Source organism: Mustela lutreola, chromosome 9 (assembly GCF_030435805.1).
Source record: "Mustela lutreola isolate mMusLut2 chromosome 9, mMusLut2.pri, whole genome shotgun sequence".
NCBI classification, from domain to species: Eukaryota; Metazoa; Chordata; class Mammalia; order Carnivora; family Mustelidae; genus Mustela; species Mustela lutreola.
The window spans coordinates 46,248,377-46,265,326 of NC_081298.1; the positions used below are offsets into that span (position 1 = coordinate 46,248,377).

The following is a 16,950-nucleotide window of genomic DNA, read 5'->3' on the forward strand; positions in this document are numbered from 1 at the left end:
AGAAAAATACAGTCAGCTGTGACCTAGGAGATCTCCCTCTGCCCCAATTCTGATTCCATAAATCAGCCAACATATTAGTAGCTTAACTTTGAATAGAACAGAGCTATCTCCCTTATTTTTCCTGATCCCATTCTTCACCATTTTAATTTGCTTAGATGTAATATTTTTAGACTAATTCTTTGTTAACTTCAAATATAGGGGCGCTTTGGTCGCTCAGTCAGTTAAGCGTCAGCTTTCAGCTCAGGTCATGAACCCATGTCGGGCTCCCTGCTTAGCAGGGAATGTGCTTCTCTTGCTCCCTCTGCCTCTTCCCCTGCTTGTGCTCTTCCCTGTCCTCAAATAAATAAAATCTTGGAGGGGGGGGGCCTTTATATATATAAAACCTCATATGATCTTAAAATTAAATTTTCTTCCCACTGCAGTGGCACAGTTTTCTATTCATCTGGAGTAGAGAGACAGACAGACAGACACACATACACACACACACACTCACCCTTTGTTTTACCTCAGACTCCGCGTTCTGGCCTTCTTTGTCCAGTGCCCCCCATCAATTCTCCTAGCTGATCTCCCCTTTCTATCCCTGACCGTCCTGCTGCTCTGCTCTCTTACATTATGTGCTTTGGCTTCTCATTCTACCTTAATTCCTATATCTATACTACTGCTCTGGATTTTCTTTTTCCCAGTTGTTGTTTGTTTCTGGCTCTTCCCAGTGAGCCTGTGTTTTAGGGGGTTTTGTTGTTTTGTTTTGTTTTCCTTTATTTTGAGTTTCTTCTGAATTACTGTAATGATCTCCCAGCTAATTTATTTGATTCCACCTTCCCACTGAATCTACTGGCATATGCTATGAGGCTTATCTTTGTTAAACACTGCCGCTCCTCAGAAATCTTCGCTCTGTATTGTCACTGGAATTATACTTCTTTGCTTTTTGAAGGCCTGTCCTGGTTTGGCAGAGCTATAGCTCTGTGCCTGAATCCCCACAGTTCCTCAAGGACACCTGCCTCCTCCTTCAATGCAGGCTCTTCCCATGAGTATCCCATTGACTTTTGTGCCTTCCTTACATTGTTTGGAATGTTCGTTCCTTTATATCCTATCTTTCATAGCTTTTCTTCTCTTCTGAAATGTAATCTGAAATTTACTTAGTCTTTTATGTTATTTTTATCCGTAGCACTGTTAAGATTTTGGTGGTTTTGGTTTTGGTTTTGGTTTTGGTTTTTTTCCTCCTAGCACCTGGCATAGTTCTAAACTTGTATAAAAGCCCAGGTGTTCATAGTGTTCATAGTGTCAAAGCCCAGTGTTTGCCATCATCTTCCAGCAACGCTTATTCCTTCAGAGGAGGGTTTCTCAGACTTTCTATGAATCAGGCAAGGGGTAGAATGTTTTATCTCTTCAAGGAGGTTTTCTAAAAATGTGAATTTTTAATGTAACCATTACTGCAGTATTTGTAAGACTCATGGTTGGCAAGCAGATAACTTGAAATCAGAAGCCTAGAGGAAGGAGAATATATACAGTCAGTCACAGATTTGATGGTGAAAGCTCTTGGGAGGGCTTAATTTCCACTGCCTGGTTAGCCTCCTCTGATAGAATGTCAGAAAAGATATCTTAAGTCCTATAAACTTAAGTGCTTTAAAATGTCAAGTATATGAATCATGAAGTTTTTTTTTTACAAGAGCAGTTTGCCTTGGTATGCTGATTTAGCATTAATTAAGGAATGTTGGGAAGGTAGAGTAAAAATATGTAACTTGATATTTGGAGTTTTCTGCTATCTTTGTGAAGTGTGCTAGCACTCAAGCAGTAATAGTACTTAAAATAGCATTTCTAAGGCTAATTCTTAAAGTGAATTGAGTTGGAAAGGGGTGTTGTACATTCCATTCCTTTTCTGTTGAGACTTTGCTATAGTATTTTCTTCTTACTAATGGTGTCTAAAGTACTACTTGTAATACAAATAAAAGCACTGCTCAGTTTTGTTATTTTCAACCATGCTTAGGTTTATAGTTTTTATATTCTGTCCTTAATGTGCTTGTGATGACAATTAGGTGATTAAAATAACAGGGAGGTTCCCTACCAATGGAAGGATCCATTATGCTACTCCTGGACATGATGGTCTGGTAGATAGAAGCCTAGGCTTTGTAAGTCACCTCTGTGCCACCTGGAAGAAGTAGTGAAAAACACTTGTGTTTACAGAGTTAGATGAGCAGTACACATCTAAACACAGTTCTCTTACCTCAGAAGGGCCACCTGTTGAATCTATAAGCTGTTCTGTTAACTCATTTCCTCCCTGAAGGTGCTTTTGTGTTATCTCAGTGTTACTGCTTTCTCTCCCCTGACTAGCTCCACAGTTAAGCTCTTTTGTTTCTGGTGGTAGAAATTGTCAAAAGATTAATCTTGTTTTTCTTCTTTATTATTTCTATTTTTATTTATGTATTTTATTATAATAACATCATTTTTGTTATTTTAGTTTTTCTATTTATAAGAATTTTAATTACATAAACCTGAAAAAAATGAAGGAAATTTGAAAGGTTGGGTCTCAATAAAGTTCCCCTTTGGGACTTTGACTAATGGGCTCCTGCCTGGTTTATGTGTTTCAGGTTTTGTTTTTTGTCTTTTTTTTTTTCTTTCTTTTTAAGATTTTGATTTATTTATTTGACAGAGATCATAAGTTAGGCAGAAAGGCAGGCAGAGAAAGGGGGAAGCAGGCTCCCCACCGAGCAGAGAGCCTGAGATCATGACCTGAGCCAAAGGCAGAGGCCCAACCCACTCAGCCACCCAGGCATCCCTGTATTTTCTGTTTTTGGAGAGGTTTGTTTAAGTTGTGGCTGGTGTTTCACGTTGGAAAAGTACAGTTGAGTTGTACTTTTCTTTTGTTTTATTTTCTAAAAATATAATAGTTCTTAGTATATATTTTTGGGAACAAATTACTAAAAAAAACCCACCCTGAACCAATGAAAGCTTAACTCATTTTAGGAGAGAATAAGTCTTCAAATTGTTCTCCAAGATCCAAGGGAAAAGAATGCTTTAATCTTTGAGATCAAAAATAGCATCACTTATCTCTTCAGTGGGGACCTCCAATCTTATTTTTAGATGCTCCTTTTCTGTCTCCTAATAGTTTGTTTCCTATGAAGTATATAGATCACTCTGTTGAGTTTGGTTCTGAGGGTAAGTAGGGGAGATGTTGGAGATTTTTTTTCCCATTATCTTGGAAATTTTTTCCCTTTTAGAACATGACCATGAATGATGGAATTTTTAAAGCAGTTTTATTGAGGGACAGTTGACAGTAAACTGCACATATTTCATAAATAAATGGATTTGTTTTCTCAAACACTGGTTTCGGCTGTCTTATTATGTTTCTTGTAACCATTATCCTTCAGGAGAGATTATCCCTGTAAATCTGGGGTTCTCTACTCTGCCTGGGAACCCATTACCTTGACTGTTTCTTTCATTTAGTTTCCATTTTTCTGTACATCACTTACAGATCTTCATCTCAAGCCCTCACCTGAATGTGATCTTCATTCTAGTTCCAGCCCTGCTATTTATTTTGCCTGCCCAGCATTTGCACCTCCAGCGCCTATTGAAGGCCCTTACCTAGACTGTGTCGATGATCTTTTAGCTCTCTCTTACACACTGTTGCCAGGAATTTCTTTTTGAGTTGCATTCCTGATCATGTTTACTCCCTGACTGACTACCTGACATGATTTCACATTGTGGTAGAACTGGCTGTCAATGATATTAACCCAGTTTGGCCAGCCTATGTTCCTGCTCACCTCTGCTCACAAACTTGCTTGCTCCAATCTAGCTCTTCTCAGCTGAGGTTTCACTTGGGAGTTAAGGCTTGAGACGTTGGGATGCCTGGGTGGCTCAGTTGAGTGACCAGCTCTTGATCTCAGCTTAGATCTGGATCTCAGGGTCATGAGTTCGTCTCCTGATCTCAGGGTCATGTGTTTGTCTCCTGTGTTTTGCTCCACGCCCTGTTCCATGCCCAACTCTACTTAAATTTAAAAAGAAAAAAAGTCCTGGATGCCTGGGCAGCTCAGTCAATTGAGCATCTGCCTTCTGCTCAGCTCACAATCCTGGAAGTCCCAGGATCGGGTCCTGTATCAGGCTGCCGGCTCAGCAGGGAGTCTGCTTCTCCCTCTAACCTTGCTTCCTTTGTGCCCTCTCTCTCTCAAATATATAAAATCTTTACATAAATAAATAGATAAATGATTTCTAAAAGGCCCTCAGGCCAGTTCTCAAACTTAAAGCATTCATTTCATATAACCAGTCAGTTTGTGTCTTATTCCTTTAGAATGGGAGTAGTTATATGTCTTTCTTGGGAGAATTTAGGATGTAATCACTTAGATCATTTGTATAGGGATGGCTTCTCTCCCAGATCCCTATTGAGAAGGCTGCTCCAATTAAACTGAGCTATTACTTAGTTCCTTTGGAAGCCCTTTCCATGTCTTGGTTACATTTATTTCCTCCCATTCTGTAACCAATCCTGTCTCACTTTATATCATGACCTCTTGGATGATGTTTTCCTTGGTCCCAGGTGAAAGAATCCTCTTCCCTCTCCCCCTTGCACACATGCTTTTATCCCATATTAACAAAGACATGAGTGGAAGGTATGTGTACACACATCCTTTGACTCAGCATCTTTTCTGTGTCTGTTGTTGCCTTTTCCACTTTCTTATGAAAATGTTATTAAATATTTCCTATTTCCTTTATCAGAAGGGGAGACAAGCTTGATGCCTGGCCAGGATTTGTATCCCCACGCCCACCCTGAGACTGTGTATGCTGTGGGAACTCTTTAAGTTTGTTTGGTAAACTGCTGAAAAGCTCTCCTGACACAAAGATAACTGCTTTGAGACATTCTAGTTGCAAGTCTTGCTTTTTATTACTGATTTTCTCTCTTTACTTTGTATCTGGAAGGCCCTAACGAACCTCTATATTTAACTACCATTTTCTTTGTCACCCTCTTAAACCTGTAACAGTGCCCTAAGCCACTTTGCCCAGTAGAGAACATTTGAGATAAAGACAGTTGCCAGTGAAGAGTGAATTGTAAGAGGAATTGATTCAGTAAATGAAGTATTGTTTAGCTACTCTTGAGATCAGCATTTTTATTATAAATGAAGTTATTTTTGTGTACTTAAAATGTAGTTAAATCCCAGTGCTACAAAAGTAGGTCCTAATAATTTAAAGTGGCAATATTTGAAGAGAAAAAATTAGCTATCTAAAATGTCAACCAATTCAATAAAACCTTCTTGAGTAGAAACGTTTTCCTGCCTCACATTGAGGTCTTTTATCCATTTCAAGTTTATCTTTGTGTATGGTGTAAGAGAATGGTCGAGTTTCATTCTTCTATACATAGCTGTCCAGTTTCCCAGCACCATTTATTGAAGAGACTGTCTTTTTTCCACTGGATATCTTTTCCTTCTTTGTTGAAGATTATTTGACCATAGAGTTGCAGGTCCCCATCTGGACTCTCGAATAAAACCATTTTCAAGTGTAATCATGGAGGAATTTTAGAAAATAAAAAGCACAAAGAAGGAAAGGAGATAATTATACAGAGCATATCACTGATTACTTTTTTGAATATATGCCTAGGCTATTGTATACGTATTGAAATGTCAATTGAGGATTCCATTTTTGTGGAGAATCATAGTTTCTTTAACCAGTACACTATTAAATCCCACACTTAGGTTTTAGTTTTTCAGCATGAATACAAATATCTTGAGCATCCTTAGGTATAAACCTTTGAGTACAGATCCAAAATCCTAGAAGAGGCATTGCTATATCAAAAGGAAAACTTAAATATTTACCAGCTTTCGGGACATGCAAACCCCACCAGAAAGGAAGCTTGATCCAGCTTATACTCAACAGTCTGAGTGTACAGATTTATAAAATACAATAAGCCTTTTGTGTAGTTTTCAAATTGTGACTGTTCCTGATACAAGGGAAGCATTAAGAGAGCACGATAGAGGGCTCCAACTGGGAAATTTAACGTTTTTCCCCATAGATTATTTGTGTTCACTTTCTGATTTTGTGAGGATTTCTAGTGGCATTTGCATCTTTTCTTTCTTGCCATAAGAACTAATTTTCCCTAAGGTGCTGGAGGGTAAGTCTTTGCCCCCCACTAAACAAAATGAAAGGTATTTCTTTTAGGGATGCCTGGGTGGGTCAGTGTGTTGAGCCTCTGCCTTCAGCTCAGGTCATGATCTCAGGGTCCTGGGATCCAGCCCCACATCGGGCTCTCTGCTCAGCAGGGAGCCTGCTTCCCCTTCTCTCTCTGCCTGCCTCTCTGCTTACTTGTGCTGTCTCTCTCTGTGTCAAGTAAATAAATAAAATCTTAAAAAAAAAAAAAAAGGTATTTTTTTTATTGTCTTTTTGTTGTTTGTAAACCTCTTACCCCTGTCTCCAGTATCCTGTTGGAATTGCTCAAGATTTGAAGCAGTGTCTGTTTCTTCTCTCTGATCACACCCACAGTTAGCTAGAGCATGGTTTTTCCCACAGAGAAATTTACGTGTAGGCTATGTACTAGGGATTAGCAGCAGTTTGGTGAAAAAGATACCTAGCTCTTTGGTCAAACTATTGATTAAAATAATTTTTGGAGAGAAGACTTTTGAATTTTAGTTACTCTTTTTAAACATGAAAAATACCTCAGTTTACATAATAGTTGAGCCAAGGGAATATAATGAAGTCATTAAATTGTATGTTGCTCTCTCCTAGTATTAATTTTAAAGACCCACAGTTTGCTGAAGACTACATTTTTAAAGCTGTAATGCTTCCAGGAGCAAGGTAACAATAATGCGGTTATAAAATATGAACTATCTCATTTTATTTTGTATGAACAGTGTTTATTCCAGTACTAAATATTGTATTTTCAAATGGTCAGAAAACCAGCACCAGTACTGAAACCTAGTGACTGGGAAAAGTCCAGCAATGGACGGCAGTGGAAGCCCCAGCTTGGTTTTAATCGGGACCGGCGGCCTGTCCACCTGGATCAGGCTGCATTTAGGACTTTGGGGTGAGTAATAGGTTGCTATCCTTTGTATGTTTTGCTTTTTTTGAATCATTCACAAGGATTAAGTTAGTATTTATCCTACAAATATTTAAGAGACCATTAATTGAAACTACTTGGCAAATATTTTAATGACTTTGATACTCTCATGCTCTTCATTTTTAAAATTCACTTTTGTTTCTTTGGTTTATGCTTTATGTGTCATTTGAGAATTCTGTTATTTTTTCTTAAAAGGTTCTCCTGTCTTTCTGACAGATCTTTCAAAGGAATAAAACATTCTCTTTACCTTCAAGAAAGTTTTAGCTGAATTAATATATGGCAGAATCTGTTTAAAGTGTTAATCAAGGGGTGCCTGGGTGTCTCAGTCAGTTAAGCGTCTGCCTTCAGCTCTGGTCATGATCCCAGGGGACTGAGCCCCCCATCAGGCTCCCTGCTCAGCAGGAAGCCTGCTTCTCCTCTCCCACTCCCCTTGCTTGTATTACCTCTCTGTCTTTCTCTGTCAAATAAATAAATAAAATCTTTAAAAAAAATAAAGTGTTAATACATTACAATATATGATGCATAGTACATAACAAGTACATAATAAAGTATATGATCAGTACATGAAGATAACTCAACTTTGATCCATATTCCTACTTTTTGGAATTTATCTTGAGAAAATAATTTTAGAGGGGCATAAAGTTATATGCCCAAATCTATAGTGCATTATTAATAATAGTAGTACTAAATGAGAGGAATAATTTAATAAAATGAGACATCACCATAGTGAAGTACTCAATAGGTATACATCCTATAATTATGAAGCCAACGAAAAATATAGGGAAATGTTTCATAGAATTGAAAACGGCAAGTTATAGAACAGAAGTATATGTAGTGATAGCAATAGCATGGGTCCCTGAGGGCAAGATTTAAATATGATACAAAAAAGAAAAGTAGACTCCCTCTTTACATGAAGTAATTAATTAATAATTAATTATCAGTTAAGAATCTTGGTGTGGCAAACAAACATACGCTATCACCCTTACCATTGGTACTATTTTGAACTTTGTTGACCATAAATCTTTTTTAAAATTTTTTTATTTTTTATAAATATATATTTTTATCCCCAGGGGTACAGGTCTGTGAATCGCCAGGTTTACACACTTCACAGCACTCACCATAGCACATACCCTCCCCAATAATTATAAATCTTTTAAGTTTGTATTATCTTTATCAGATCTAGTAGTAAAGGGACAACTACTAGCATTTATTTAATTTATATCAGCTGTCATGTAATGAATCTGTCTATAAATTTTTTTCTGGTTGGTGGGATCCTTTTACAGCCATGTTATGCCAAGAGGCTCAGCGGCTGGCATTTATGGAAATGCTGCACCACCACCTGCAACTTATCAAGGGAACTTATACAGGCCGCTGTTGAGAGGACAAGCCCAGATTCCAAAACTTATGTCAAGTAAGTTTTTACAAATTGATATTTGACATGCTAAATGAAATATTACAGCAAAGGTTGGTTTCTAATCTCATTGCTAGAAAGATGTATTTTATCAGGGCAGAGATCGTGGACTATAAAGACATATAATTTAGAAGAATTATAAGGGAATGTAAAGTTTTCAGATACTTTTATTTTGGCTGTATATAGTTAATTGAATAATATGAATTGGATTTCTTACTTTTATCTATAAATATGCCACAGTGAACCTGTGCAGAAGGAGGTGTGTGGAGTGAATTGCTTTTTATTCCATTAATACAAGTACTGGGGCAGTTAAATCTGGTGCAGTAGATACGGAATTGCAACCTCTTAATCAACTGAAAGGCACTAGTATCTCCCTTTCATGATGCACATTGTATATTGTGATGCATGTTAAGATAAAGCCAGGTATTGGTTTAGGAATACTCCTTTAATTTCGTGGTTCTCTGAAAATCTTGGCCTTTCCCTGACCCCTTGTAACCTGTTTTGTGGATAGAAGTGGTTCAGAAATGTTACCCATTGAAAATAATTACATGGCATTTGGATTATATTGGAAAAGGAGAAGAAGGAGTTAAATGTTAGGCTTTTTATAGATTTTGTATTAATTTTAAATTGTGTCCCCATTTTGTTATTTTTTGAGTTTTGTGGCTGTGTTCAAGTCATGTGCCAGGTTCTAAAAACCATCTTCTTCATAAAGCCTTTGCTTCTCCATTCCTGATTATCTGGTTGCTGCCCAACCAAACTGGGACAGCATGGTGGTGGGGGAGACAGGACATGTGACTGTGGCAAGATGCTAAACCTTTGTTAAATCTAAGTGTTATTTTATTAAGTTTCTTTCTGATTGTTGGAAATATTTCATCCAAATTAAATTAACAAAAACAGGGGGCTGCTCTGAGAAATCTTTTTTAAACCAAAGTTGTAGTTGTGAAAGAAATACCAGATTAATGTGAAGATTGTTGGGAAGTATTTATCCTATGTGCCTACCACTGATTTCATGCTAATTAAGTTACAGGCCCACTTTTTTTTTTTTTTTTTTTAATACTACCCACATTTTCCTGGTACAGTATCCAGGAAGAAATTGGTTCTGAAGGTCTCATTCTGTCTTAGAGCTCTCTCTTTTCAGTGTATTCTCTCTGCCTATCTCTGTCTCTCTCTCTCTCTGTGGCTTTATGATATTGAATGGAACAACATTAAGACTACATGACAGGGGCGCCTGGGTGGCTCAGTGGGTTAAGCCGCTGCCTTCGGCTCAGGTCATGATCTCAGAGTCCTGGGATCGAGTCCCGAATCGGGCTCTCTGCTCAGCAGGGAGCCTGCTTCCTCCTCTCTCTCTGCCTGCCTCTCTGCCTACTTGTGATCTCTGTCTGTCAAATAAATAAATAAAATCTTTAAAAAAAAAAAAAAGACTACATGACAACTATGGAGTTCAGAGGTTTTATTCTACTTAGTGAAACACAGAAAGGGCACAGAGTTTAATGGGCCTTGTGGGGATCTGCTTATGCAGTAGTTTACTTAGCTGCTTTCCCCCTAAGATTTAGCAAATGACATTTCTGAATATTTCCATATATATATCAAGCTATGCCACATTCAACAGAGAGGTCTAATTACTCTGGAAGAGTCACCTATGCCCTGACATTTTACTAGTAAATGGTGAAAGCATATCCAGCTTTTGATAAAGCCAGCTGTTTGACATATTCCTTTTTAGTTCCTTTTTTTTATGACTCTTCACCATGTACTTCTATCCATAATGGTATCATAGCTTCCAAATAGGAAGAAAAAAATGAGATGCAGAGTGCTAGAACCAAGTATACTCTCTATGGCTTAGGTTAGCTGGTATTTCTCAAAATGATGGTTATGAGGCATTTCTGAGGTTGTTCCATTTAGTAAACTTTGAGAAATTTGGAGAGAGGTTTGATCAGCAAAGGTGAAAGCAGGTATTCTCCATTATGTAGCTTCCTTTCATTTCATGTTTCCTAAGGCCCAGTCTCTGGACCTGCTGTCATCATAATCCAGATTATCACCCAGACAACTACTTAAAGCCTTTTAGAATCCTTTTTTTCCACTTAAATTGGTTGACTTTAAATATAAGATTATATCAAAGGATATGACATTGTATTTTTTCAGATATACATAAAAATAAGTATGTAATTATGAAGATAAAATGTTTGTTCACATTCCCCAGAAACTGATCTTATATACCACCTGTGGTATGCATACCACACTTTGGGAAATATTCCCTAGATCTTCTAGGGAATCATAGACCCATATGGGAATCTATAAAAACCATGGACTGCCTTCACAGAAAATAAGTCACTCACTCAGTATGGTGTTCATGTAAATCCAAGTGCTTCATTCTCAGGCCCCCTTTCATCCTGCAGGATCCATCTCCAACAGTAAGAGTAAGAAGAAAGTCAGGAAGGTCTTTTATTTATCAAGGTCACATCAGAGGTAAAGAATTCATGTCTTTCACGGCCTGTAATTTTTTATAGTTCTTAAGTTTGTCATCTTCATCAACAGTCAGCTCTTACCAGATTAGCATCTGTGCATTTTATTTCAAATAGTAGGGTCACCTCTCCCTTTTTATTACCTTGAGTCTCTCATTTGCCATTGTTACCGGTCTTATGAGTGACTTTAATTAGAATCTATTTCATTCAGAGTCTCTATTTTAATTATATCATTAAAAATAGGGAATATGTTTTGTAAAGTAGGGATTGATTTAGGGCAAGAAATGAGTGTCCCTTTCTGCTTGGTGACTTGTGTAATGCTGGGACTTTCAAAGGGAATGCGAATGGTAGGAATGAAAAAGTTTATGGGAAAAAATCAGCAAGAATGTGCTATTCAAACTGAGCCTACTGAGGGGAATTTGGGCTACTCTGGCTTGATGGGGGGGAAAAAAAGAGTTTAAGGTATATGGCAAAAAGTCAGGTGGTATTAAGCTTAGAATAACTGGGGGCGCCTGGGTGGTTCAATTCTGCGTTTGCCTTTGGCTCAGGTCATGATCCCAGGGTCCTGGGATCAAGCCCCTCATTGGGCTCTCCCTCTCCCACTGCTTGTATTCCCTCTCTTGCTGTCTCTCTTGTCAAATAAAAAAATAAAATCTTAAAAAAAAGAAAAGCTTAGAATAACTAGTACAAAATTCTGGGAGCATAAATGGGAACCAATTATGAGGGTGGGAAAGCTGATTTTTTTCCCCTCCATACTTCTAGTGACATTTTAAATGGATTTTAACCGTAATACATGTTAATTAAAGGAAACATGGCAGATAATAAAATATAAACACCCGTAATCCCACGGTCCTGCAATAAAGCAGTAGTTTCTTTCATTATATTCTTACATGCAGTTTTTGAAAATTGGATTATTATACATGTATCTTCATATGCTTTTTTACTACAATGTAACATATAAAGTTCTGAGTCACAGGTGTGAAGTTTGATTAATTTCTATGAAATGAATACATTCATGTAACCACTACTTTGATCAAAAAGTAGAAAGTGACCAGTCTCCAGAAGGCCCAGGTGCCACTCCAGCCCATTAAAGTAATTATTTTCCTGACTTCAATGTCATAGATTTGTTTCATCTGTTTGTTTAATGGACTCTTAACACGATTGACCTTTTTGAAAATTTGCCCTCTTTTGTTCCATATTTTGTTTCTGAGATTTATCTGCATTGTTTCTGCAGCAGTTCGTTCATTCTCATGCTTCCCCTGCTCCATCAGTGACTATGTCGTCATTTCTCTCTCTTCGGGATAGTGTTTGGGTTGGTTCCCGGTTTGGGGCTTCTGGAGTAGTACTGCTATGAAATTCCTGTGTCTTTGAGCACACATAAGTAAACATCTCTGATGGGTAGGTATGTACAAGTAGTGGAATCGCAAGGCTACGTGCACGTTCAGGTCACATGCATGTTCAGCTCTTGTGAATAAAAATGCCAGACACATTTCCCAAGTTAAATTCAGTTTATACCATTTTACCTTCCTTTAGCGGTGCAAGGAAGGTCCAGTTGCTCCACATTCTTACCAGCCCTTGGTATTGTCAGTCTTTACACCTGTAGCCATTCTGTTGGATGGGTAGTGGTCTTCTGCTGATATTTAATTAACATTTTCAGATGTTTTAGCCAAAATTTTTTTCTGATTTTCTCCCCATAAATCAGTCAAGATGGTAACCAAAGTGCATGTGTTAAGTACATTTATTTTTCCTTCCTGTCTTAATTAGATGTGTGGAATAATGTTAATTCAAAACTTCTGAAATGTTGAAAGTAGTTTTAAATCCCTGATCCTGCCTTCACAAACCCTAAGCTTGTGAGCCTCCTGGTTAAGGTAGTGGCTCTCATCTGATCTTCCTGAAGTAACCTGGAGAGTCACCTATACCAACAGCACAAGTTCATCTGAACTGTGGAGTAGCATAGTGTAGCATGTAGAGTGGTTAAGAGAACATAGCCCCTGCTTTTACCATGCCACTTAGGAGCCCTGTGACATCCCCGCCACCCCCCTCCTCATTTCTAAAATGGTACTGAGAATACCCCTCTCACAGAATATCCATAATAAAGGAGTTTGTTATTAAGCACTGGAAATGGTGCCTAGCACACAGTAAGTGCTATGAGGGCATTAAATATTAAAAGATCAGCTTTCCTTTTTATAAAATCGTGAACTGTGAAATTTGGTCAGAAATAGTTACAGTAAAATTGAGATCTAAGCCATTTAATTTTTTTTAATGTTTGTAGTATCATAGCTATTTTCTTTATGTGGTACAAAATAACACCCAAGGCAGGCCATTTGGTCAAACTCTGTGTCTGCTATAGGTGTTTTTCACTGTTGGTTTTTGATTTGTCTTTGATGTGTCAGTTTTTGGCTGATGAGTAATTGTCTGGGTACTGATAACTTGCTGGAGTCAAGTGCAGCCTTGAGTGCTCCATGTGAATAAAGCATTTCATTTCTGTAACCCAGAGAACCCAGTATGTCACTTCTCTTCATTTCAGTTGGTAAACTTGTCAATTAGCTGCATTTGGAAAGTGATTTTTGATTAGTGCAATCAGTAAACATGGAATCTTTCCTGTGATTGCCGCGCTGATTAGGTAAATTGTCACTTGAGGAGCTATTGGCAAAGCCTTGGTTTATATGGCCTTAGAGCTTTAGAAAAGGGATAAGTTTTTAAAGACCAAAGGAAAAAATTAACTGTCATTTTCCCTCTCTCGCTGGTACCTTTCTGAAGTGCAATTCACTACCTCAGAATTTTTTTTTCTTCCTCTCAATGGATCTTCTGTTAGAGCCATACAAATGAATGATAATAAGTTTGTTTTACCTTCTACTTCATTACTTATCAGCCAGGAAATATTTCTGCTTTATGAATACTTAAGGGTTATATATATTTCTCGGAGCCACATGAAGAGATTTGTTTAAAAGTAGCCTTGAAGGTTTTCTTTGATCCTTTTTATTTTTCTTTTCTTGGTTGAAAGCAAGAGATGTTTTAGTAAGTGTGTGACAGAATTTTTACATCCTAGGAAATTTGCTTAGGTTTTAACAAAAACTATAGTTTTTGCATGTGCTAAGTTTATGTGAAAGCAGTTATTCTGGAAGTGAGAAATAGTAAAAGCAAAATAGAGTGTGAAGTACCTGGCATACTAAAAATGGAAATAAGGACTTTTGCCATTTGTCTAGGCAGGTGCGTAGATAGACTATTAAGAAGGATTCCTTCTCTCTACAGACAGTATTTGTACTTAATGAACTTTACATTCCAATTCCACTTAGAAATATTGTTGTGCTTAATCTAACATGAAGCATATATGAATCTAATGAATATGTATTCTGGATGATGGTGACTTTCCCTCCATTTATTTGTTCTGTTTCTAGGAGAAAATATACAAGATTTTTTTCTGCCTTTGTTTTTCATGAAACATTTTTGAGGTTTTTCTTGATTTAGATGTATCTTATTTTTGCTTGATTTAAAATTTATTAGGGATCCTGTTTGGAAGCTTCTACAAGTACCATGGAGAGTATGTATTCTGTGATGATACCATGTATATAGAGACCCCATGGAACCAAAATCATGGAATTAAGTCTTCATGGTAAAAAGAGGCATGTGTCCAGGATGACTATAAGTGATTCCGGGACATGAGAAATACAGAGCTAGACAGGGGTCCAAATGAAATTCACTGTATTCCTTTTGATTTTGGTTAGTTAAATTAACTAATTTTATATATGTAAGACACTAAAATAAAATATACTTCTGGAAACATTTTAACCAGTTCTCATGAAACTAACTTGTGTACAACATCTGAATAGACCAGTGGACTTCCATGTTTAACAAAGTAATGATCAGAGGGCACCTGGGTGGCTCAGTCGGTTAAGTGTCTGCCTCAGTTCATTAAGTGTCTGCCTTTGGCTCAGGTCATGATTCCAGGGTCCTGGGATCAAGCCCCAAATTGGGCTCCTGCTCCTCCTCCCTTCCGTGCATGTTTTCTCTCTCTTTCACTCTCGTTCTTGCACTCTCTCTCAAATAAATCTTTAAAAAAAGAAAAAGTGGCCCAACCATTTATTTTACTTTCAGTAGATTGCTTTCTCATGAATGGTAAGGTGTTGAAAATCATATATGTGTTGAAGTAAGTGTATTTCACGTTTTTCCATAGTAATAAACCACACATTATCATTGCTGTTTTTGTAGGAATTTCTGGTTTTACCTCTAATGATTATGATTTCCTATTTATATATGGTCTGTAGAAATGATTCAGAAATTATTCTGGGCCTGTAGGGATCCTTCTTTCCCTGTTGGTTGTGGGTTCTGTGGTGATAACCCCCGTGTCCCCATTCAGGTTTGGAATATCTAATGACTGCATGAAAACTCCTCAGCAGTGTTCCTCAGTTTGACCTCTGCTAGTAATGGCTTTTAAGAGATGGAAAGGGTCTTAACTGAAATCAACTAGAGGTGCCACCTTCCTTTTTATGTTTTTTTAGATTTTATTTTTATTTATTGATTTTTTATTGCCATATAACATGTATTATTTGTTTCAGGGGTACAGGTCTGTTACAGGGGTACACAATTCATGGCGCCCACCATAGCACATACCCTCCCCAGTGTCCATAACCCAGCCACCCTATCCTTCCCACCCGTCTCCTCCAGCAATCCTCAGTTTGTTTACTAAGATTAAGTCTCTTGTGGTTTGTCTCCCCCTCTGGTTTTATCTTGTTTCATTTTTCCCTCCCTTCCCCTATGATCCTATGTCTTATTTCTCAGATTCTACCTATCAGTGAGATCATATGATAATTGTATTTATCTGATTGACTTATTTCGCTTAAAGTAATACCCTCTTAAGTAATTACCTTAAAGTAATCCATCCATATTGTTGAAAATGGCAAGATTTCTTTTTTTTTTTTTTTAATGAGATGCCACCTTTCAATTCAGAATGGGTCTCTGCATGAAAATAATGGTGGTGAAGGCTTCCTGCTGCTTTCCAAGAAAAGCATCTGTTGTGGGTTTGGCTGCTGGACACTTCATGCTGGCCGAGGCGCAGTGCGCTTTGGCTGCCCCCCTGCTCTGGCCAAGGGTGGTTGTCTCTAGGAAAACTGTCTTCAGGGGGCAATGTCAGCCTTGTTGAGGTGGGGAGAGCCCAAAACAGTAGTAGTAGTTGTTCACACCATAATCATGTGAACAGCTAGATCCTCTGCTTGTCCCATGTTCTCCTTTGTGGGGCTTTTAAGCATAATTCCATTTTTCTCTCCACCTCCCCCCTTTTATAAGTAAACCCAGATTGCATTTTTTTGGTTCCTAACCAGAGATAAGCTTTCATTTCTTTTTTCCTTTAAGGAAGTAATTTTGAAAAGCATGTTTCTAGTTTGTGTTTCCATTAAAATGTGAGTCTGAATACATTATGGTAAGCCTGGTTGTCCTTGGGTCTCAGGAGTCTGGAGGAGGTTACTGTCCTCACACAGTGAACTCATTAGACAACTCCTGGAACCAGCTGTTTTAATTAGGTCACACACAGACCCTGCTGAAGGGTGGCCAAGGTGACTGCAAGACTGGAAACCGGAGCAGAACAGCACTTGGTTAACATGACCTGCTGAGCTGCTGAGTGCCGGCCTGACCGGTGTTTGGGGCTGCTCCTTTCAGCTCAGCTACGTGCAGGAGTAGCAGCCATTTAGTTGTTCCTTGGAGTCAGATGTTGCCAGTTCAGCTTTGTGTTAGAGGAGGAAGTTTGAGTCTCAGAAAACCATGGAAAAGTGGGTGGTCCCTTTATTAGCATCTTCTGGCCTGTGTTGGAGAAATGTGTGCCCTCCACTTTGTTGTGATAGCTAGGTAAGCCAGAGTTCCTTCCAGTTTCCGTGCTAAGGGGGAAATTCTCAGGATTTCTATTGAAGTTACTATTCTTTCAGTTGTATTTATGGAAAAGAACCTAAATTCCTTTCTTTTGCACAACATTTAAAATAAAAATATGAAAAACATACCTTTACATACTCATACACACATACATAGGTAGTAAGAGAGAAATGTGGGCGTTTAATGAC

General features: G+C 38.0%; 1 protein-coding gene across 2 annotated transcripts in view; it reads left to right on the forward strand.

Annotated features, from left to right (window-relative positions):
- XRN2 (5'-3' exoribonuclease 2) overlaps positions 1-16,950 on the forward strand; it is a 90,935-nt gene that overhangs the window by 64,842 nt on the left and 9,143 nt on the right. For both annotated transcript variants that reach the window (XM_059134193.1, XM_059134194.1), the window contains 3 exons: positions 6,703-6,771; positions 6,869-7,000; positions 8,317-8,444. In XM_059134193.1, coding sequence (XP_058990176.1) covers positions 6,703-6,771; positions 6,869-7,000; positions 8,317-8,444 — 329 coding nt within the window. The remainder of the gene's footprint in view (positions 1-6,702; positions 6,772-6,868; positions 7,001-8,316; positions 8,445-16,950) is intronic.